Source organism: Bubalus bubalis, chromosome 1, assembly GCF_019923935.1.
Source record: "Bubalus bubalis isolate 160015118507 breed Murrah chromosome 1, NDDB_SH_1, whole genome shotgun sequence".
NCBI classification, from domain to species: domain Eukaryota; kingdom Metazoa; phylum Chordata; class Mammalia; order Artiodactyla; family Bovidae; genus Bubalus; species Bubalus bubalis.
This window is the reverse complement of record NC_059157.1, coordinates 157,550,876-157,575,941: the sequence shown is the minus strand read 5'-3', so window position 1 is coordinate 157,575,941 and position 25,066 is coordinate 157,550,876. Positions and strand designations below refer to the sequence as shown.

At 39.3% G+C, this 25,066-nt stretch overlaps 1 protein-coding gene and 1 non-coding gene across 7 annotated transcripts in view; one reads left to right on the top strand and one right to left on the bottom strand.

Moving 5' to 3' along the window:
• The window catches only part of MME (membrane metalloendopeptidase), a 117,581-nt gene that overhangs the window by 35,148 nt on the left and 57,367 nt on the right, over nucleotides 1-25,066 (top strand). For all 6 annotated transcript variants that reach the window (XM_025289508.3, XM_025289510.3, XM_025289509.3 and 3 more), the window contains exons 4-8: nucleotides 5,050-5,211; nucleotides 6,385-6,465; nucleotides 6,552-6,647; nucleotides 6,766-6,884; nucleotides 12,087-12,152. In XM_025289508.3, coding sequence (XP_025145293.3) covers nucleotides 5,050-5,211; nucleotides 6,385-6,465; nucleotides 6,552-6,647; nucleotides 6,766-6,884; nucleotides 12,087-12,152 — 524 coding nt within the window. The remainder of the gene's footprint in view (nucleotides 1-5,049; nucleotides 5,212-6,384; nucleotides 6,466-6,551; nucleotides 6,648-6,765; nucleotides 6,885-12,086; nucleotides 12,153-25,066) is intronic.
• Nucleotides 16,400-16,506, bottom strand: LOC112587519. Its single transcript, XR_003112041.3, has one exon. It is a non-coding gene; the product is annotated as a U6 spliceosomal RNA (small nuclear RNA).

The window sequence follows — 25,066 nt, the reverse complement described above, 5'->3', positions numbered from 1 at the left end:
GTTTTCTTTTTGGCTGCCCTGGATCTTCCTTGTGGTACACAGGCTTTCTCTAGTTGTGGATCACAGGTTCTACAGTGTGTGGGCTTCAGTAGTTGCGGTATCTTGAGTGAAGGCTTAGTTGCTTTGCATCATGTGGGATCTTACTTCCCTGACCAGAGATCAAACCTGTGTCCCCTGCATTGGAAGGCAAATTCTTAACCACTGGACTACCAGGGAAGTCCAGGAACTACTTAGTCTTTTACAGCTAAAAAGTGGGGAAGCTCAGGGATTCAAAACAAGCCTGACTGATTTAAGAACTCTAAACATTTTCTCAGCTTATGTAGCATCTTCTAATCCATACCCATACAATAGGCCCTGGTAATGAATACGGCAATTAATAATGTCCCAGATGGTAGTTGAGCTTGTTTTTAAATTCCTATGGTCAAATACGCTGGGCAAATGTTACAAAAAGATTAGTTGGAGAAAAAAACGGTGTGCCATTTATTATCAGCCTAGAACATTCAGAATTGTCATTCATGAGAAATAAGCTCATTATTAATAAAAGATTACTTTTCTTGTCTTTGTGTGACTATTTTCTTAAATTAAAAATAAACTCTTTTCTTATTGTAAAAGCAAAGCATGTTCATCTAATACAAATTGGAAAATAGAGATAAGCAAATAACACAAAATTAAACACACTCATAATCCCTCTACCCATATACAATTGCTGTAAAGACCTTTTAGACTTTCTGTTTTTATGCAGATTTTAAAAAAATCATAATATACACTTTCTTTCACCTTTATAAACATCTGATCAACAGCATTTTGTGTCAATACACTGGTATTTACTACATCATTTTTGTGTCTGCTTATGAAGGTAAAATAATTTTGTTTGTTTTTAAACCACATTTGTTTACTCAGAAGTCAGAAACTCACAGATTCGGAAACATCTGAAGAGCCCCAGGTGTGGCTTTGTGGAGAGGTTGAGTAATTCAAAACAAAGCGCAAAATATAAAAACAATTACAGTCAGTTTGACAGCGGTGTGTCTGTTTCCTATGGCCCTCCTACCCCTAAGTCTACCGCTGACTTCAAAGGAAAGCCAGCACAGAGGAGGTCCAGAGGATAAGGTGCAAAACGAGAATCAAAACCCACGATAAGAGATTAAAGGAAGGTTGATCAAAGCCCCAGCATGAAAGTGCTAGCCCATGACTTGCCTTGGCCCATGGCCCCAAAATATTCATCAGAACAGAACTTTCTTTGATGTGATTGGAAGCTCCTGTGCTCCGATGAGCTCTCTGGTCAAAGGGAAACTTTAAAAGTGGCACAGAAGGGGTTGGCAGAGGTTCTCTCTCTCTCTCTCTCTCTCTCTCTCGTCTGCACATACCTCACAAATTGCTTGAATGCTGCTTCTTTGGTTTGTTGTCCAGTTGTAAGTAGTTTTACTGTGTATCAAGTGAGGAATTCAACCTAAAATGGGAAGGATCGTCTTTTTCGTGGTGGGAGGTAAGGCTGTGTGAACGTGGCGTGTGTTTGCACTCATGAATGTGGGACTTCAGCCACTGCTCCTCCTTTTCACTCAGGATGGGTCAGTATGTGTTCGATGCCCTCCTAACTAGGAGTCTATGGCTCTTTGTGGTGTTAGGATAGAAGCCATCTATTTCCTCTGAGAATAGAAGAAAGTAGAAGTGCTTTCAAAATGGTGGTTGCCTTTACAACATTCAGCTTACACTTTTTAGAGTCTGTTAAAAGACAAGAGTTGTATAAAATTGCTAAAAAATGTGTGCTGAGAATGTCTTTAGCTAGTAGTCCTTTCAGGTTGCAGTTTTCTGGCTTTTCACTTTACATAATAATCTTCTATTATTTAAGGTCTTTATTTGTATTTCCCCTGTCATCATATCTTCATTTCCTTAAAACTTGAAGAGATTTTCATTTTCTTTCTACCTTTTTAGGATCTATTTCTTAATCTTTACCTGAGGTTTCAAGTTAGAGTTTTTACTGACAAGTCTTGATCAAGCACAATCTTAGGCTCTGAGAGAAAACTGGAAATTGTATCTCTACCTTTGTGGGAACCACAATCCAGGTGAAGAGGCAATGGGTTTTCCAACAGAAAAATGAATGTCAGCCAGTATGGGCTTTGTAGGGACAGTCCTTCATGAAGAAAAAGGATTTGAACTGGGCCTTGAACAAGCCTGAAATTTCTGAATGTGAGAAAATAAAAAAGGATATTTTGACAAGGGTTGAGGCAACATAGTCAAAGTTACAGAAATGGAGAACTGTAAGATGTTCCATAGCATAAAATGAATACATTCATTTAATTGGGGCAGATGGCTCATGTAAGAAAGTGATGAGAGAAGCTTCACTAGGTATGTTAAGGTTAGAATATACTATGAATCTGGATTTTATTATGAATTCGAGAGGATTGAATACTTTGTAGTGGAATATTGAATACTTTGGAGTGGAAAATGGCATACAGAAATGCTAGGATGGTGTAAATACAATTGACACACAGGATGGATGGCATGGGGAGAGGCCTGGGGCCATACTTTGGTGAAAGGGCATGAATAGAGCCTTAGAGACGAAGGCCCAATAAAGAATGGAAACAGTGGGAACTGAAAGTATGGGATTGACCCTGGAGGCTGTGAAATGAGAACTGGTCTGACCTGCAGGAACTAGGGAAGGAGATGTGTAGGAGGAACAAGCAAAGGGACTCATTGATGATTCAGTAATGTCATCATACAAACAACACATTTTACTGAACATTCCAGGTGACAGGAATACAAAGAGGTTGAGTTCATCAACAGAATGGTTAGGAAGACTCAGCAGGTGTTTATATGAGAAATTCAAAATAGCCTAATCTAGAGCATTTAAGACTGAGTGAGACAGTGACCTCCCAGGAGTTCAGAGAAAGACATTTTCCCTATGGTTTGGAAGAGATGGGACAGAAGCTGAACCTTAAATAGTGGGTAGAATTTGGAAAGAATGGGAGAAGTTAAAAGGGTCAAGTTTCTACTCAGCCATAAAAAGGAACAAAATTATGCCATTTGCAGAGACATGGGTAGACCTTGAGCATGTCATACAGTGGGAAGTAAGTCAGAAGGAGGAAAAAAAAATCGTATATTAACACATGTATGTGGAATCTAGGAAAAATGGTACAGATGAACCTATTTGCAAAGCAGAAATAAAGACGCAAACATATGGATACCAAAGTGAGGAAAGAGAAGGTGGGATGAACTGGGAGACTGGGATTGACATATATATGCTACTATGTATAAAATAACTAACAGGAACCTACTGTATGGCACAGGAAACTCCACTCGTTGCTCTGTGGAAAGAGGGAATATATATTTATGTAAAGCTGATTCACTTTGCTATACAGGAGAAACTAACACAACATTACAAAGGAACTGTACTCCAATAAAACTGTTTTTTAAAAAAGGGTGGAGTGAGGAGCAGAGAAACAAAGATGCAGGGTAGAGAAGCACAGGAGTGTTTGTGGTCCTTGCGGCAAAACCCACCTGGCCAAAGTACAGTGTTTTTGTGAAAACGTAGGGAGGAAAAAAGAGAGAAGGTAGAGACTTTATATTAGCCAAGTTAAAGAGTCGTAATTTAACCTGGGCAGTGTCAAGCCACTGACATTTTTGAGCAAGGGAGTACCTAGAGCAAAAGGGTCTTTGGGGAAGTTTAACCTGTGAAAGATACACAACATATGTATACAAGTAGAGAGATAATACTATGAATAGCAAGAGGAGTAGTTGGGTGACGTCTAGTCAAAAGGGAGGAAGATGTAAACTAGGTTGACATTGATTATCTAGAGTATAGATTGAAAGAGGCAGAAGAGTTACTGATAGCCCAAGGGAGAGCATGAAATACAGAATTCTACTCAAGATTTCAAACCTGGGAGGCTGTGATAACAATTGTACCACATGCCAAAGTACAAACATCCAGAGAGGACTGGTTTGAAGGTGACCCACAGAGTTTAGTCTTAAAGAGATGGAGACTGAGATGACAGTCAGGCAAACATGTCCAAAAGTGGTCAGAAGCTGGGGCTTGAGGCTCAGCTGGAAGACAGATTTACCATTCCAAGCTGGAAAAATCCACACAGCTCAGCAGTTCTTTAAAAGTGTTTAATTAATTTATTCAGAAGGCAAAGTATTTTCAAAAGCTCACTTGAGAACTTATACTCTCTTGATGCAGATGAATTCTCAATTGCTCTTTTGTTTTCCTTGCAAAACAGTTCAACTTGTATGAGAAAGAATGTGGGGTGGGCAATGGTAGGGTTTTCTCACTGTTCCAGGTGTAGAAATTGTGAGCACAGGAGTCCTGTACATAATATAGTATTTTTCTCTTCATAGATCTTCTCTTTATACATCTTTCTATTAATTGAGACACCTAGTACAGTCAGTGTTTTGCACATTGTAAATACTCAACATTAGTTGATTTGTTTTTTCATCATAATTCTCAAAGATAAAATCATGGATGAAAGAAAAACTAACAAGCTTACAGCTAATTTTATAATGACAGACTCTACATAAACAAATGCAAATTGGATATCCGGTATGAATTGCAGAAATATTGTAAGCAGAGTCCAAGAAGTATTAACTGTAGCTTCAACTCTTTACTGAAACAATAAAATCCATTAACAATCCCGCATACCTTAGAGCCTCCTAGATGTTCAAAGGTCACAGCACCTTGAAGAACAAAGTCAACAGCCAAAGTTATCAGAGTGCAGAGTGACTCCAGGCCCCGGACAGCTAAGGCAGGCCTGCATTTTCTCTTTCATCTGAGGTAGAAACTAGCGAGACACTTGGTTATTTAAAGAAAGAGATAAGATGCAGGACAGGAGGACCCAGACCTCTCAAGAATAAAACCAACCAACTACAGTAAAGGAAGAAGTATACACACGTAATATTCATCATTCAACCTAAGTCCACAGTTTCACAAGTAAAAAGAAGAGCATCAGTCCAGTTGACTTGATCATAAAGAAGTAATGTGTCTCTTTTTTTTTCCCCTTCCAAACTACTTATGAAACAAACCCTTCACTTTATCTCATCCTTTCTCTGGTCTTTCAGCCGCTCGACTGATCCAGAACATGGATGCCACTGTTGAGCCTTGTGCAGACTTTTTCAAATATGCTTGCGGAGGCTGGTTGAAACGTAACGTCATTCCGGAGACCAGCTCTCGTTACAGTAACTTTGACATTTTAAGAGATGAATTAGAAGTCGTTTTGAAAGGTTAGTGAAGTTTAAGTCTATATATCAAAGATTTCTGTCTTAATATATCCATTTTAAGGCCTTCCCAGGTGGCTCAGTGGTAGAGAATCTGCCTACCAGTGCAGGAGATGTGGGTTCGGTCCCCTGGGTCAGGAAGATACCCCGAAGAAGGAAATGGCAATCTGCTCCATTATTCTTGCCTGGGAAATCCCATGGACAGCAGAGCCTGGTGGGCCATAGTCTATGGGGTCACAAAAGGGTCAGGCACAACTTAGCAACTAAATAACCTCCATTTTCAAGATTTTACTTGGAAATGGAAAAGCCATTACAGGGAGGGTCACACAAAACTAAAAGTTGATAATCCCTCCAAGTTTTGTGGACCATTGCTGAGTCACTCTAAGGATGGAAGACACTAAAATGAATATGTTGACATCTCAGCATTCCTGCTTTCATTTGTATATAACATGATAAATGCTCTATTATCCATGAAGGTGGTATCTATGCATTTTACAGGAGAAATTAAATGATTGCCACTAAACAGGACATTCATGTTTACCCTGGCCCTGTGTTGAAGTTGCTGTAAGATATTACCAAGATTTGCCTTCCCAGACTAGGTATATCTGTTCTAATCCAGATATAATCAAGACACTCTGCCCGGGAAGCTGAGAAAGTTGTGTCTAGTCCTTTGTTATCCTACATTCTGTGTTCTTGTTTAGAATACTTTGTAAAAATAAAAACTTTTTTTTTTACTATTTTTTAATATCCAAGCAAGTAGAACATTTCATTTGGAGCATGAACAGTATGATCACACAAAAATAATTACCCTCCAACCATCACGAAGACTATCATATTAAATTCCAAATTCCAAAACAAATTTGTTTCCTTTTTAATCTCAATATCAGAAAAAGTAACTTCTGTATGGCAGAGCAGTACATATCACTGTTCACCAGAAACTAATAATCTAGTCAAAAAGACTTTCATCTAAGTTGGCTAATGAAAGTAACTCCTCCTTCTACACTAGGAATAATGATCTGATAAGGAGTTTGGTTTTTCTCATAGGGTTTTGGAATGGGAGAGGTATGAACACATACAAGTTTTGTTTTTTTTTTTTTAAACCAAACTTGCATTGAAAATGTTATTTAGAGCTGCAAATGAACAATTATACTGATGCATTTTACCAACACTCCATTTCAGATGTCCTTCAGGAACCCAAAACTGAAGATATAATAGCAGTGCAGAAAGCAAAAATGTTATATAGATCTTGTATAAATGAAAGTAAGTGCTCTTTATTTTATTTTACTAGGAGTATGCCAAAATATGTATAGACTTCATAATATGTTTATATTCATTATTTTTAAAAGCTGCTATTGAGAGCAGAGGCGGGAAACCTCTACTTAGACTGTTGCCAGATATATATGATTGGCCAGTGGCACTAGAAAACTGGGAGCAAAAATATGGTAAGACAGTCTTCCCTTTAAAAAAATTATTTCTGTGTAAAATCTGTTATTATTATACTATAGTATCATATTAATGCATTAAGCATCTAATGATATATTTCACCTTTCATTTCTTTAGGTTCTTCTTGGACAGCTGAGAAATCTATTGCACAACTGAATTCTAAATATGGAAAAAAAGTCATTATTAATTTCTTTGTTGGCACTGATGATAAAAACTCTACGAATCATATAATTCATGTAAGTTTGTATGGCCAACAGTCAGAGTTATCTTTAATGTGATAAAACATTCACATGCATTGTTGTTATTGATATTTAGAAAAAATAAGGCTTATTCTTATTTGACTTGTAGGAACAAAGTGGTAATAAATTCAAGGACAGATACCTGGATTTCCAATTTTGAAACTGTTTTCTTGATGTTGTGTTTTAGACATTCAACTCTCCTTTCTGCTATCTTTGTTTAGATAAGAAATGAAAGACTTTAGGTCTCTCCTATTTAGAAAAGGGGCTTCACTGGTGGCTCAGTGGTAAAGAACCCACCCGCCAATACAGGAGACTTGAGTTTGATCCCTGGGACAGGAAGATCCCCTGGAGGAGGGCATGGCAGCCCACTCCAGTATTCTTGACTTGGGGAATCCCAGGGGCAGAGGAGCCTGGTGGGCTACAGTCCACGGAGTCACAAAGAGTTAGACACAACTTAGTGACTAAACAATAACAATTTAGAAAAAGCACTTGATTTCTCTATACGTTCATAAAAGGAGCATGGTCTAGTTTATATAAGTAATATGGGTTGGAAATCAGAAATTCCTAATTGACTCCAAAAAGAAATAAAAATGGGATACTAATACTACTACTACTACTAAGTCGCTTCAGTCGTGTCCGACTCTGTGGGACCCCATGGACTGCAGCCTACCAGGCTTCTCTGTCATGGGATTCTCCAGGCAAGAACACTGGAGTGGGTTGCCATTTCCTTCTCCAATGCATGAAAGTGGAAAGTGAAAGTGAAGTCGCTCAGTCGTGTCCGACTCTTAGCAACCCATGGACTGCAGCCTATCAGGCTCCTCCATCCATGGGATTTTCCAGGCAACAGTAGTGGAGTGGGGTGCCATTGCCTTCTCCCAAAAATGGGATATTGAATATAATTTTGATGCTTGCTACATCTGTACTTTTTTTTTTCCCAGTTAAAGTAAGCAAAATGTCATTCTTCTTAAAGGGCTTGATAGAAGCAAGGTCCAATGCTGTAAAGAGCAATATTGCATAGGAACCTGGAATGTCAGGTCCATGAATCAAGGCAAATTGGAAGTGGTCAAACAGGAGATGGCAAGAATGAATGTTGACATTCTAGGAATCAGTGAACTGAAATGGACTGGAATGGATGAATTTAACTCAGATGACCATTATATCTACTACTGCGGGCAGGAATCCCTCAGAAGAAATGGAGTGGCCATCATGGTCAACAAAAGAGTCCGAAATGCAGTACTTGGATGCAATCTCATTCAATCTCTGTTCGTTTCCAAGGCAAACCATTCAATATCACAGTAATCCAAGACTATGCCCCAACCAGTAACGCTGAAGAAGCTGAAGTTGAACGGTTCTATGAAGACCTACAAGACCTTTTAGAACTAACACCCAAAAAAGATGTCCTTTTCATTATAGGGGACTGGAATGCAAAAGTAGGAAGTCAAGAAACACCTGGAATAACAGGCAAATTTGGCCTTGGAATACGGAATGAAGCAGGGCAAAGACTGATAGAGTTTTGCCAAGAAAATGCACTGGTCATAACAAACACCCTCTTCCAACAACACAAGAGAAGACTCTATACATGGACATCACCAGATGGTCAACACCGAAATCAGACTGATTATATTCTTTGCAGCCAAAGATGGAGAAGCTCTATACATCAGCAAAAACAAGACCAGGAGCTGACTGTGGCTCAGACCATGAACTCCTTATTGTCAAATTCAGACTGAAATTGAAGAAAATAGGGAAAACCACTAGACCATGCAGGTATGACCTAAATCAAATCCCTTATGATTATACAGTGGAAGTGAGAAATAGATTTAAGGGCCTAGATCTGATAGATAGAGTGCCTGATGAACTATGGAATGAGGTTCGTGACATTGTACAGAAGACAGAGATCAAGACCATTCCCATGGAAAAGAAATGCAAAAAAGCAAAATGGCTGTCTGGGGAGGCCTTACAGATAGCTATGAAAAGAAGAGAAGCGAAAAGCAAAGGAGAAAAAGAAAGATATAAACATCTGAATGCAGAGTTCCAAAGAATAGCAAGAAGAGATAAGAAAGCTTTCTTCAACGATCAATGCAAAGAAATAGAGGAAACCAACAGAATGGGAAAGACTAGGGATCTCTTCAAGAAAATCAGAGATACCAAAGGAACATTTCATGCAAAGATGAGCTCGATAAAGGACAGAAATGGTTTGGACCTAACAGAAGCAGAAGATATTAAGAAGAGATGGCAAGAATATACAGAAGAACTGTACAAAAAAGATCTTCATTACCCAGATAATCACGATGGTGTGATCACTCACCTAGAGCCAGACATCCTGGAATGTGAAGTCAAGTGGGCCTTAGAAAGCATCACTACGAACAAAGCTAGTGGAGGTGATGGAATTCCAGTTGAGCTATTCCAAATCCTGAAAGATGATGCTGTGAAAGTGCTGCACTCAATATGCCAGCAAATTTGGAAAACTCAGCAGTGGCCACAGGACTGGAAAAGGTCAGTTTTCATTCCAATCCCAAAGAAAGGCAATGCCAAAGAATGCTCAAACTACCGCACAATTGCACTCATCTCACATGCTAGTAAAGTAGTGCTCAAAATTCTCCAAGCCAGGCTTCAGCAATATGTCAACCATGAACTTGATGTTCAAGCTGGTTTTAGAAAAGGCAGAGGAACCAGAGATCAAATTGCCAACATTCGCTGGATCATAGAAAAAGCAAGAGAGTTCCAGAAAAAATATCTACTTCTGCTTTATTGACTATGCCAAAGCCTTTGACTGTGTGGATCACAATAAACTGTGGGAAATTCTGAAAGAGATGGGAATACCAGACCACCTGATCTGCCTTTTGAGAAATCTGTATGCAGGTCAGGAAGCAACAGTTAGAACTGGACATGGAACAACAGACTGGTTCCAAATAGGAAAACGAGTATGTCAAGGCTGTATATTGTCACCCTGCTTATTTAACTTCTATGCAGAGTACATCATGAGAAATGCTGGACTGGAAGAAACACAAGCTGGAATCAAGATTGCCGGGAGAAATATCAATAACCTCAGATATGCAGATGACACCACCCTTATGGCAGAAGGTGAAGAGGAACTCAAAAGCCTCTTGATGAAAGTGAAAGTGGAGAGTGAAAAAGTTGGCTTAAAGCTCAACATTCAGAAAACGAAGATCATGGCATCCGGTCCCATCACTTCATGGGAAATAGATGGGGAAACAGTGAAAATTGTGTCAGACTTTATTTTTCTGGGCTCCAAAATCACTGCAGATGGTGACTGCAGCCATGAAATTAAAAGACGCTTACTCCTTGGAAGGAAAGTTATGACCAACCTAGATAGCATATTCAAAAGCAGAGACATTACTTTGCCAACAAAGGTACGTCTAGTCAAGGCTATGGTTTTTCCAGTGGTCATGTATGGATGTGAGATTTGGACTGTGAAGAAGGCTGAGCGCCGAAGAATTGATGCTTTTGAACTGTGGTGTTTGAGAAGACTCTTGAGAGTCCCTTGGACTGCAAGGAGATCCAAGCAGTCCATTCTGAAGGAGATCAGCCCTGGGATTTCTTTGGAAGGAATGATGCTAAAGCTGAAACTCCAGTACTTTGGTCACCTCATGTGAAGAGTTGACTCACTGGAAAGACTCTGATGCTGGGAGGGATTGGGGGGCAGGAGGAGAAGGGGACGACAGAGGATGAGATGGCTGGATGGCATCACTGACTCGATGGATGTGAGTCTCAGTGAACTCCAGGAGTTGGTGGGCCTGGTGTGCTGCGATTCATGGGGTCGCAAAGAGTCGGACATGACTGAGCGACTGATCTGATCTGATCTGAAGAATCACCTAAGATGAGATTAGTACTTAATAAGTATGTTTGGAATGGAGTAAAACATTTACAGAGCTTTTCCTTAGTCTCCTGTAAAAGAAACTACCAAAAGTTACAGATCATAGAAGCTTATGTATATCACAGTTATATAAATCCTTATGGTCATTTTTATTAAAACCATGAAAACAATTGAACCTGACTCTTGTCTGCAGTGGACCCTTTCTGTCTTCCTAGAGTCTCTTCTTTGGCTGTGGAATGTCAGCATCCTGCTTGATCACCATATGAGGGTTGCTAAGGAGGCTCAGAAGGTTAGAGAAGGAACAGGGCCCCTCCTGTGGGGATGTCTTCTGGCTCTTTCCCTGCCAGTCTTCTGGGTTCTGTTTCTTTTATATTGCCCTGTTTCTTTACACTGCTAGGATTCTCACTTCCACCCATAAATGCTCTAGTTTACTTTACTCACTTACCGTGCAGCATGTAGGAGGGAATCTCACAAAGCTGCGAGGATGTCTAGGAGCTTTCATGAGGTATCCAGGGTGGAGTGGACGTGCTGGAGCAGAGATAGGTTACCTCTTGCATATGCTCAGCTGGCAGCTGGGTCTGCTGACCTCCTGAGCAGGGCAGCTCTGAAGAGGAGTCTCCTCTGTCCTCTTAGGGTGTTGTGTGTGTATGTTACTTGCTCAGTCATGTCCGACTCTTTGTCATGTCATGGATTATAGCCCACCAGGCTCCTCTTCCGTACGGATTCTCCAGGCAAGAATACTAACACATTCCCTTCTCCATGGAATCTTCCCGACCCAGGGATTGAACCCCGATCTCCTGCATTGCAGGCAGATTCTTTACCAACTGAGCTACCAAGGAAGCCCCCTCTTAGGGTAGAGAGTTTCAAAAAATTCTCTGGCAAGATTTCTACTAGCTTAGAATTTCTTGAGTCACCATAGAGGTTTTCCACCTTTTGTTTGTTTGTTTGTTTGTTTTCCATTACAATTAAGGGTAGGGGCAGAAGAAAACATCCAGCAAGGGAGTATATTAGAAACTCAGGGACCTGAAATGTCCTATAAAAGTATAAAACTCCCCAGCCCTAGATTCTAATATATATTTGTTTATATCTCCCATTGTTATACATTAAACTCCTTCCCCATATGGTTTTTGTGGGTTTAAGATTTCATTGGTTTCTCTCAAGTATCTGTAATATGATCTTCCAGATTGTCTCACCTACCTATCAGTTTAACACTGAGAAGTATTATGGAAACCATTTCTTAATTGTATATTCATTCAGTGTTAGCTTGTTATATAGAGCAAGAACACTAAGACCTTGCTTACACATAGGTAGGTATGCTTATAATTTGTCAACTGAATATTTTCTTCTTTGTACATTTTTTATAGATTGACCAACCTCAACTTGGCCTGCCTTCCAGAGACTACTATGAATGCACTGCAGCATATAAAGAGGTAAAAACAAAAAACCAATAAAACTAAACTACAGAATTTAAACTTAACCCTCTATCTTCTTCACTCAGGCAGATACTGAAAATCATACATAATAGCGAGCTTCCTTTGACTGACTGAGTATTCTCAACAGAACAAATGAAGATCTTTTAAGAAACAAAGAAACTTGAAATTCCTTGTTTGTGTCTTGATTCTTAGTATTTAAGTCGTGTGGCCCATTTTTAAAAGCCAATTTTATTTACTTCTTTATTTTTAACTTTTAATTTTATATTGGGGTATAGCCCATTAACAATGTTGTGATAGTTTCAGATGAACAATGAAGGGGCTCAGCATACGTATGTTGTTGTTCAGTCACTAAGCTCTGTCTTTCCCTTTGTGACCCCATGAACTGCAACACACCAGGCTTCCCTGTCCCTCACTATCTCCCACAATTTGCCTAAACTCATGTCCATTGAGTCGATGATGCCTTCCAACTATCTCATCCTCTGTTGCACTCTTCTCCTGTCCTCAATCTTTTCCAGCATCAGGGTCTTTTCTAATGAGTCAGCTCTTCACATCAGGTAGCCAGAATATTGGAGCTTCAGCTTCAGCATCAGTCCTTCCTAGGAATATTCAGGGTTGATTTCCCTTAGGATCGATGGATTTGATCTTGCTGTCCAAGGGACTCCTAAGAGTCTTCTCTAGTACCACAGTTCAAAAACATCAATTCTTTGGTGCTTAGCTTTCATTATGGTCCAACTCTCACATCCGTACATGACTACTAGAAAAACCACAACTTTGACTATACGAACCTTTGTTGGCAAAATAATGTCTCTGCTTTTTAATACTCTGTCTAGGTTTCTCGTAGCTTTTCTTCCAAGGAGCAAGCGTCTTTTAATTTCATGGCTGCAGTCACAGTGATTTTGGAGCCCAAGAAAATAAAATCTGTTGTGTTTCCACTTTTTTCCCATCTGTTTGCCATGAAGTGATGGGACCAGATGCTATGATCTTTGGTTTTTGAATGTTAAGTTTTAAGCCAGTTTTTTTACGCTCCTCTTTCACCATCATTAAGAGGCTCTTTAGTTCTTCACTTTCTGCCATTAAAGTGGTGTCATCTGCATATCTGAGGTTGTTATCAACAACCATATCATGGTATATCCATTTTCCCTGAAAAGCCAATTTTAAATGTCTTTTTTTCTTTATAAATTCAAATGATTTTAAAATGAACAGATGAATCATGGTCTAGGTCAGTGCCAGTGAAGACTGGGGAATGGTCCAGTAAGCACATACATTGTGCTCAGCACCATTCTTCTAGAGCCTTCCTATTTGACTTTCAGAGGGCTACCCACATAGGGGCATTGGGTTAGACAAACCTTTGTGGCCACCTTCTGACTCTGTTCATCACACTCCACAACACTGCTTCTTATTGTCTCACAGCCTTGCCTTGCTCAAGCTGGTGTTGGTGTGTACTTGCTTGTTGATATAAGGGAACCACAGAAGATGAACTTAGCAGAGTAATGTATTAAGTATTTGGGGAAGGTTTTGGTTCCATAAATGTTTTCTTTCCTAATTTGAGGCTCAGAAGTAAGTTTAGTTACCTTTTATTCTAATGGGTCAGAGGTGTTGTGGCTGAAATTACTTTTTAATTAAAATGATTAACTCTATATGTTCATACTGAATGTGCATTTTGCCTCATTATTAAGTTCAAAAGCCATGGAATAAATTCAGTATAAAGTATCTTTATGAGTGGCTACACAGCATTGAAATGAAGAAAAAGATAAATATAAAAGTCCACAATTAATGTCATAGACAATCAAATGGGTGTGGGATATTTGAGTTCTTGACAATGCAGGTGTCATGTGGGTTGCAGTTGTTGTCTTTACAAGCTATCTAGCTGCTTCCTATTGCAGAGTTGAGGGTGACTGAAGAATTTTGGCTCATTACACTACCTTTTCATTGTTATTAACTGGAATGTTTTTCAAATTTAGGATTTTGTCCTAAAAACATACTATATTTATCCAACCTTATAAAGATGTGTGAGGACTTCCCTGGTGACTCAGTGGCAAAAAATTTGCCTGCCAATCCAGGAGATGTTGGTTCAGTCCCTGGTCCAGGATGATCCCCTGGAGAAGGAAATGGCTGCCCACTCCAGTATTCTTGCCTGGGAAATCCTGTGGACAGAGGAGCCTGGCCGGCTCCAGTCCATGGGGACTCAAAAGAGTCAGACATGACTTAGCAACTAAACAGCAACAAAAAGGATACATATTTTTTGTATTTTAACATTCCTGATATCAAGGTATACCTGGCAGTCAGTGTATACACGTAATGTGATAAAGTTTCCTTTTTGCATTTTTTTTCTTTTGGAAAGGATCCTGTTGTTAAGAGGATGGTGTATTTGTGCATTTTGTATTCAATATTGTCTCATAATTAATAGAATGTCATAATCTAGGTCATAGGTTTGAGTCATAGAGAGACATTTTGTTTAACCTGTGGCTAATTTTTTAAAAATTTTATATTAGTTGCCAAGATTTTATAAAAATTGAAGATTTTACTTGAGAATCCAGATCTCCTGATAAATTAGCAGAATTGGAAACCCTAGACCTACATCCGCATGTGGTTGTGGGACAGAGTTTTTTTATGGTTGTTGCTTCAGGTAGGGCCTTTGTTCTCCAGACTTGGGCAGTCCTCATCAAGATAATTCATTGATTTTTTTTGACTTTGTGATTCCTCTAGACATTTGAGTTTGTAAATTAGTTGGGATCTTACTAAATTGTGGTAAAAAAGAGACTGAAAAAGCAAGAGAGAAGTTCATTTCTGTCTCTGGAGAGGTAGAAAGCTCTCTTCATGGGAATGGCCAGGAGCACTGTTTTCTTTGACCTATTGCTCTAATATCGACCTCCTCAAGTGTTTTATTTGTAGTCTGTTTGGTCAAAGTTGGTTCACCAGTGCCCTGTTCACATTTCAGTTCATAGGAAAAAGAAAAGAGGTAGTGATAGACAAGCAATTTCTTGTTATGTACGTGATGCAGAAGTTGTATACATTTCATTGCTTAGAATATTGTCATGTGAACACAGCTAAGTATCAGTGAGGCTGAGAAATGTAGTGTTAAACAAGTGGCCATGTGTATGCCTTATTAAAATTTGGTTAATGGGAACAAGGTTCTATTACTGAAAAGAAGAGGAGCTCAGACCAAAGATATTTACATTTGGCAGTCTCTACTACCCATTGCATCCACTGGTCGGGAAAATACTTATAGTCAAAATATTTGTAGTCAAACAATGGAGTGGAGATTAAATCTGGAATTAGTAATGTGATTAGAGTTTATAAGTGAGAAATCCAAGGCCTAAAGGTTGTCAGTCTTTGTCAGAACGCTCAAACAATAGTAGAACCAGAGATAGAACTTTAGTCCCTATCTTCTGTTCCTTCCATTACATCATTCCAACTTCCTAAGAGTAGTATTTCATAGTAGTAGAGTTCTTTAAGGGAACAAATGATCTAGAAAACTCAGTAGCATTAGCACTTTCAGCTAGGAAGTTATTATTAGCTCAAATCAGGTGCCCTCCCGTGATCTGGATAAGAGAAGCAAACACACAGCATGCTGGGTGCCTTACCCCGCTTCCATAACTATGGCTATATAGTCACTGCTCTCTTTCCCCCTAACCTCCGACCTCAGAATATGCCTCAGCTTAGTGCTCCAAGCTCCAAGCAATGTGCTTCCAGTTGCAAGGAGTCTGCATATAATATAGAATTCTTTTTTTTTTTTTAATGAGATGAAATTCTGTCATCCTGAAAATGGGTAATTGCTAGAACATTTCTGTACTCTTCCCATCTTAAAATCCATTCTTTTGGAGTGTTAGGGGGAGGGGGAAGAGTATATAACTATGGAGAAAATTCCAATTTTCTACCTATTTCCCTCATGATAATTGCTACTCTTTCCCAGTCATTACTACCTGTAATCCCTCACTTAGTTTCTTTTTTTTTTATTATTCTTTTTTTTTAATTTTATTTTATTTTTAAACTTTACATAATTGTATTAGTTTTGCCAAATATCAAAATGAATCTGCCACAGGTATACATGTGTTCCCCATCCTGAACCCTCCTCCCTCCTCCCTCCCCATTCCATCCCTCTGGGTCGTCCCAGTGCACCAGCCCCAAGCATCCAGTATCGTGCATCAAACCTGGACTGGCAACTCGTTTCATACATGATATTTTACAAGTTTCAATGCCATTCTCCCAAATCTTCCCACCCTCTCCCTCTCTCACAGAGTCCAAAAAATATGGAATGCTTCACGAATTTGTGTGTCATCCTTGCGCAGGGGCCATGCTAATCTTCTCTGTATCATTCCAATTTTAATATATGTGCTGCCGAAGCAAGCACCCTCACTTAGTTTCATCCGCATCCCCAGCCAGATATCAAATTAAAGTTCATTCTAGTTTTTCCACTACTCTGCAGTCTCTGAAAGAATTCAGTCCCTTCAAGTACTTTTTTTTTTTAGGATTTTATCATTCATGGTTTGGAGAAGGCAATGGCAACCCACTCCAGTACTCTTGCCTGGCAAATCCCATGGATGGAGGAGACTGGTAGGCTGCAGTCCATGGGGTCGCTAGGAGTCGGACACAACTGAAGCGACTTAGCAGCAGCATCATTCATGGAGAAAAAATGGTGAAAAGGATAGGATAACAAAATAACACTAGTGGAGAATTTATAAAGCTAGACTAAATCTCAATATCATTGTATCAGTATAACAATGGTTTTCATTGATTTTCTCACTTATATTCTTTTTTAATTCTTTCTAAAATTTATTTATTTTTAATTGGTGGATAATTGCTTTACAGTACTGTGTTGGCTTCTGACATATATAACATGAAACAGCCATAGGTATACTTATATCCCCTTCCTCTTGAACCTCCCTCTCACCCCCAACCCCATACCACCTCTCTAGGTTGTTCACTTATATACTTTCATGTATGTTGTTTCCTTTGCCAGGAACACTACATACACACACACACACACACACATACATGCGTGCTCCTCTTTTTCTCCTAATCCCTTTAGTCTAAGTTTGAATTTTATTTACTCATGAAGCCCTTTCCTGAAGCTTTTGTGTAGATGAAGAACATATATGTTCTCATAGCATGCAGATTTCTATATACTCTTTTTATTTAATGTCTATTGTGGAAACTATGGAGAAGGCAATGGCACCCCACTCCAGTACTCTTGCCTGGAAAATCCCATGGATGGAGGAGCCTGGTAGGCTGCAGTCCATGGGGTCGCTAAGAGTCAGACATGACTGAGCGACTTCCCTTTCACTTTTCACTTTCATGCATTGGAGAAGGAAATGGCAACCCACTTCAGTGTTCTTGCCTGAAGAATCCCAGGGATGGTGGAGCCTGGTGGGCTGCCGTCTATGGGGTCGCACAGAATCAGACACGACTGAAGCGACTTAGCAGCAGCAGTGGAATCTATGGATGAATGGTTGAGAGGGAAGATGTCAGGGAAGACAGGAAAGGTGCTTTATCTTTGACTAGAGAAGACTGGCTTCTTTGTCTGTCATTGTAGCCAGTGATTTTCACACTATGATATGGCATCTGGTTTGCAGATCTCTCTCAGGGGCTGGGGAAGAGGAAGCATCCCTTTCTGATCAAAGGGACCCTAATTATAGATTTCCTTGATCAAATCATTACCTAAGGCCATTTTCCCCAGGTCTTTTTTGATCCCTGTTTCTAGGGAATCATCTTATAATTCTACAACCAGACTTCTTATGAGCAATGAAAACAGCCCCTGTAATTACAAGGAAGTCCATTCCACCACACTGAGGTATTTGGGGGCTTCTGATATCCTAGGAATGGAATTTTTGTGTTCTAATATTTGTTTGGCATTCAAAATAATAAAATGTGTCATTATACCACTAAGTGATGAAAATAGGTAATGCATTTTTTTAAAAGAACTATATCTAACCTCCTTCCTTAAAACAAAACCTATTTTTCTCTTGTTAAAAAAAACACGCTGCTTTTCAAACTTGTGTGCTTTTATTCAGCAGTTTTGAATGTTATATTTTGAGAAATGCATATTGTATTCCTCTCGTTATTGTTCTGAACTTTAATACCTCAGTTCCTTTTTGTTTTCTGTGCTTTCCCTCCTAAAGAGGGAATAGGCCTTAAAGGCAGTAGCAACTCAAAGAAATGTATTCTTGTATTTTTTACATGATAGTATCATATATTTTCATATTATATTTACTTATGCAGAGACTTTAAGAGCTAAATGATGACCCTTGGCAGCTTTGCAATCTAGAGAAAAGAAATCCCATCTCTGCTATTGTCTATCGATTTCTGAGGAAAGGGCTCTGATCCTGACTGAGCCACCTGCCCTTCTTTTGACCAAGCACTATGTCCAGGGAACCAGGCTCTCTGAATAGCTAGTTGGTACCATCAACCCATCTCAGTGGCTCAGGAAAGTAGACCCCTTGATTGACTGTCAACCCATCTCAATGGCTCAGGAAACTAGACCCCTTGTCCACCAAGAAGAAAGAGAACAGAGGGTTCTGTTGTGAACAGTTGTCGAGAAATAGCTACTGGGTAGCTCCCCTCGTCATGATCCTGTCTTCCGATTCCCAACTAGTTTTACTTCTAGATGGTGCAGTTTCTAAAAAAAAAAAAAAAAAAAAAAACCTGGAGAGCAGCTCTCATTGAAAATAGTGAACTAAGCTGGCTCATGTGGATGATGACACAAGGTGCCCAACTAGACAAACACTGTCTTTTTCCAGGAGTTTATAGTGTAAAACTGATAACACAGTGTCCCTCCGGCCAAGTATTAGGCGAAAGGCCACATAGACATCTGTGTAGACACCAAACAAATATATACATTTATTTAAAAAATTGGGATTTAATTGTGCTCTCAAAATGGGTTCATTAAGGAGCCACTCATGCTGGAAGTCTCTTGCTGGAGAGATAGAACTTTATTTCTGAGGTATTCTGATTATCTGAAGAGATCGCTTAATGACACACTGCTACCTCAGAGGACAGAAGTAATGAGATTTGAGACAACTCTATCCTGTACAAGAGCATACATTTTTCTATGCTAGGAAAACAATGTGAGAGATACCCATTGCCCATAAAAAATAATCATCCCATTCACAGAATTTTCAAATGGAACCAACCAACTACTTAGTGTGAGAAAGTGCTTGCATACTGATTCACTGAAAGGAATAGCAACCTTAATTTTCTTGAACAATCACACCTTCAGAAGAGTTTTTAAACTCTATTCGGGAGAATGGAATTGGTTTCAAATCTTCTCTTTCTCTACCTCCTTAGTGTTTCAAGGCTAATTGTTATCTTGTCCTCCTTCATAAGGAAATCTACAGGTTAGGTAACCAACATATTGGAGCATAATTGGATTGTAGCTATGTTTATGTTCTGTTTGTCTGAGAAGGTAGAATAAGCCACAGGAGTGGCTTCTTGGGTGTGCCAATGACAGTGCTCTGTGCAGCCACACCTTCAAGTATACGCTCTTAAAGATTCATTTCACTTGTTTATACATTAACAAAACATTCATCTGAATAGAGCATTTCAGGGCTAAAATAAAAGTGAGAAAATCTCTCATCTAGTTAATGAAAGCCTGCTGCTATGTCACTTCAGTCGTGTCTGACTCTGTGCGACCCCATAGATGGCAGCCCACTAGGCTCCCCCGTCCCTGGGATTCTCCAGGCAAGAACACTGGAGTGGGTTGCCATTGCCTTCTCCAATGCATGAAAGTGAAAAGTGAAAGTGAAGCCGCTCAGTCGTGTCCGACCCTCAGTGACCCCATGGACTGCAGCCTACCAGGCTCCTCCATCCGTGGGATTTTCCAGGCAAAAGAGTACTGGAGTGGGGTGCCATTGCCTTCTCCGATGAAAGCCTGAGGAGGTAGCAAAGGGGTTCGAGATTAGAAGCTATATAGTATATTGCTATGAGGCATGGCAGGGTAGGAAGAGGAGATGAGAGTTATGAAGAAATTTAGAGCAGTTAGAAAAAATGATGTTCATTTAAAAAAAAAAAAAAGGTAAAAAGAAAACACTTTAGGGATGAAGACAGAGGACTTAGAATATGGCTGAGATGGTTAGAAGCCAAAAAGAGATGATCCAAGGCTTGTGTACTGAATAAGAGAAATCAATCACAATCCAGGGAAATTCTCTAAGCTGTACCTACTCTGGAAATAGCACAAACTGAGATTTTCAGTCCTTTAGATGAACAGGTTTTAGAACTTAGGGTAAACCAAGAGAGGATTTTGTTTGCCTGCTTACCCAAGATGCAAGCTCAAAGAAACTGCTTTGGACTTGGACTACGATTAGAAGGCTGATGACACAGTAAGTGAGGGAAATTTACTCAGTATACTTACAATTAACTGTTTTTATTGAGCTTCTACTATGTGACAGATACTCCTCTGGACAGGAAGGATATCAAAGAAACAAGGCAGAAATGGTCTTTAATTCACATAGAATTCTCATGTTCTAATCAGAGGAGATAGACAATAAAAAATAATTTAAGGAAATAGGTGAATAGAGGCAGTGTTATTAAAGGTGAATGACTGGTGCTCCAGGTCAGTGGATAATTTAGATGTGATTTGATTTGGTTTTTACAAGGATTGCTCTGACTGCTGCTTGGTTGACTTGATAAAACAGATCCTGCAAGGGAAACTGCTGACCTCGTTTTGTTCTTTCTGGGCATCAGGTGACTAATAGTCAGGAGGTTTCACCCAAGTATCTGTATTTAACAAAACATAAAGGAGCTTTTGAACTTGGGACTTAGTGAGTATGTCAAGGGAAATTTTTTTAGATCATCTGAACTCAGTTTGTAAAAAGAAGTACATGCACCTTCCCAAACATAAGCAACAAACCTTAGAAGTTACACAATAATTTCTCATGTGAATCTGCAGGTGCTCTCATTAGTAACCTGACAAAAGCCTCTGACCATCCCCGTGTTCGTCCACAGTGGATTCTCTTGTGTCTATGTTTCTCCTGTTTCTGAGCCCTGCTAGCTTCTGGGGACTTTCTCACTTCCTGTCTCCAGGATCTGCTGTGTGATTCTGTATGTTTGTATCCATCTTTGGGGAGTAAGTCTCTGTTTTCTGGCAGCTGCATGATCCCTGACATGCTTCGTCAAGTGGAAAAAAATTCATAGTCTTCTGAGAGGAAACATATCTCTCCTGGTGGGGGCCCTGTGTGTTCCCTCATGAAACATCCTGTGTAACACTATTAAATAATACCCCTGGCATCAGCAGCTAGGAATAAGACAGTTCTGTGACTTTTCAGTTGTTTAATGCTCCACATAATATCTGGGAAAGGGAAGGGCAGAAAATTGCTAAGACTGAGGTGTCCGAGAAATGAAACTTCTGGTCCATGGTTATTGGCATACCAAGGTGCACAAATATCAGGCAGTATTTCCAGAGTGCTCTCTGTTCCTCCCTGGGACTTGCTGTTACTTATTAACAAAGATATTAAGTGTAAAGGACAATAGTTGAATGGCATTGCTCTCTTGCTTTTTGGCAACTCCAACAAATAGCAGCTTTTTTTCTAAGCAGAAGGAATCTAATTTCTGAACAGAGCCAACAAAAAAATATTATTGCCTGGTCCTGCAGATTAAAGAATTAGAGTAACAGTTCCTGGTGTTAGGTATTGGTAAATATCTCACCAATAGTGTATAACTTAAAAGCTCACAAAACTGCGATTGTGGATTTGACCCAAACATTTAAAACCAATTATCATCTTCGAACCTGCTATTACAAGCATTGGGATTTATAATGTTTTATTTTTAAAGGAAAGACTACATAGATATTTAGGTTTTTTGTTTTCTGTGGGTTTTTTTTTTTTTTTTGTCATGTAAAGGATTCACTGTATCAAAGCTTTAACTAGGCTACCTTACAACTGTCAAAGAAGATAGCTGCCTCTCACCCTTGTCCTAATATCTAGTTGCTTTATTAGTGACAGAAAATAAAAATTAAATTTTTGATTTAAAAAATATTCTGGCTAATATACTGTTTAAGGTTAAAATATGTGTTGATTACTTTCTCCCCAAATTATAATTGCTATTATTTGGCATTTTACATATCTAGAAGTATCTCAAGGAAGAAAATTAATATGTTAAGGTAGAATCATATCTTGTAGAAAAGACTTCAAAGATTTATTTATTTTTTCTTTTTTGACTGTGGTGAGTCTTTGCTGCTGTATGAGACTTTCTCCAGCTGTGGCGAGCGGGGGCTACTCTTTGTTGCTGCATGGTTTTCCCAGTGAGGTGGCTTCTCTTGTTGTGGAGCGCGGGCTCTACGTGCTGCAGGCTTTGGTAGCTGCAGTGCAGGGGCTCAGTAGTTGTGGTTTGAGGGCCCTAGGGCACAGGCTCAGTAGTTGTGGCACACAGGCTTAGCTCTTCTGTGGCATATGGGATCTTCCTGACCCAAGGATCAAACCTGTGTCCCTTGCATTGCAGGGTGGATTTTTAACTACTGGGCTACCAGGAAACCTCTCTTGTAAAAAGGATTTAACAGCAGCAGTAAGCCTGGGTTTTGACAGCTACTGGATAAATTTGGAATCCAAAGAAGATAAAATCAAGATACTAAGACATACTTCATTCTGTATAACAAGCTCTAGGTTCATCTATCTTAGTTCAACTGACTCAAATTTGTTCCTTTTTACAGCTAAGGAACATTCCATTGTGGGCTTCCCAGGTGACTCAGTAGTAAAGAATCTGCCTGCCACTGCAGGAGACACAGGAGTTGTAGTTTCAATCCCTGGGTCAGGAAGATCCCCTGGAGGGGGAAATGGCAACCCACTCCAGTGTTCTTACCTGGAAAATCCCATGGACAGAGAAGCCTGGCAGGCTACAGTCCAAGGGGTCACAAAGAGTCAGACACAGCTGAGTGACCGAGCGTGTAATATTCCATTGTACATATGTGCCACAACTTCTGTATCCAACTATCTATCAATAGATATCTAGGTTGCTTCCATGTTCTGGCTATTGTAGGTAGTGTTGTGACTAACACTTTGGGATACATGTGTCTTTTTGAATTATGGTTTCTCAGAATCCTTGCCCAGTAGTGGTATTACTGGGTCATATGGCAGTTTTATTCCTAGTTTTTGAAGGAAATCTCCAAAGAGAAAAACAAATACCATATTAACACATATATATGGAATCTAGAAAAAATGGTACTGATGAACTTATTTGCAGGGCAGGAATAGAGATGCAGATGTTAAGAACGGACTTGTGGACACAGTGGAAGAAGGAGAGAGTGGGATAAATTGAGAGTAGCATCGAAATACATACATTACCATGTATAAAACAGTTAGCGAGTGGGAAGTTGCTGTATAACACAGGGAACTTAGCCTGGTGCTCTGTGATGACCTAGAGGGGTGGGATGGGGGTGGTGGTGGGTGGAAGGCTCAAGAGGGAATATATATAGATATATATATATATATATACACTTATGGCTGATTCATGTTGTATGGCAAAAACTAATACAACATTGTAAAGCAATTATCCTCCAATTTAAAAAAAAAACAGATACTGAAACATGTTTTAATCAGTCACACTGTAAAATTTTGCCAGGTAATGGAGCTCGTTAAAGGAAAGAGTGTATTTTGTGTTAACTGTATTTAATATTCAAGCATCCCAGAAGTCCATGATATCATATACTTCTAGCTTTCTGGGAGGCTTTACCAGTTCATTAGGTTGGAAGTATTGTACAAAGTTATTGTGCTTACCAAGTTCTGTAGCCTTTAAATACATCTTTAGGGATAAAGACACAGGAGTAACACTATTGCAGAGTCAATGAAATGGAGGAGAGCACTTTTGCTATTGTTTTCTCACCTCATTAACAAAAAAGCATCCCATAGTGTACAAAAAAAATCTTAGAGATTGATATTAGAAAATTCAAATTAGCATTTCTTTGCAGTCAGTAGTAATTCCCTGCTGAATGCAGATGAATTTATATGATTTGAAATACAGTTAATTCAAAACACTGCATGCTTGTACTTTGGAATAGTTGGTCCCATTAGGTATGAACTCAGACATGTTTGTTTTCTTCAAAGTGAAACAAGAATTCTAATTACTTTTTAATAGGAAAAGAATGGAGTTGGCAGGACTATACATAAAAACATCCTTTTATCCCTGTTACCTTAGTGATTAAGTGTTTAATACAGAAACAGATGAAATTTTTATTGAACAGCAGATCCAGGATAGAGATGCTAGTTAGACAGCCTCCTAATTGCAGGGTATCCTTGGAAGAGAGAGCCCTCTCCCCAGGAAATTGTTTACTTAGCATTTAATAATGGTCATGGAATACCAGTATCTAAATGTTACGTAAAGATGTCCTCTTGAATTTCAAATTAATAACAGCTTACATTTTGCTTAGGTTCTTGTTTGATAAAATATTTTCATTTCCCTACAAATTTTTTGTGTGATCCTCTTGAGTCACTGTGAATTTAAATGTGCCTTTTCACTCAAAGTGACAAGAAGGATGCCCCTTTCACTGATAATCAGTAGGGTTATAAAACCCCCTGGAAACTGTGAAAGGGTTAAGTACTCTTCAGCTCTTCTTCATATTTATCCTGTGTGGACATATATTTGAAGCTCAGAACCACCCATTGGTCCCAAACGTGTGGTATGGCCTTCCTAATTGTAGTCGTCTAGTTGCTGTTGTGTCCAATTTTTTTTGCTACCTCACGGACTATAGCCCATCAGGCTCTTCCATCCATGGGATTTCCCAGGCAAGAATATTAGAGTGGATTGCCATTTCCTCCTCTAGGGTAACTTCCTGACCCAGGGATTGAACCCTAGTCTCCTGCATTGGCAAGTGGATTCTTTACCACTGAGCCACCAGGAAGCCCTTCCCAAATTGATGCTGGGATTTGAAATTTTGAGTAAATTTTGATGTGGGACTTGAAATTTTGAATAAATTTTAAGTTGTTTAA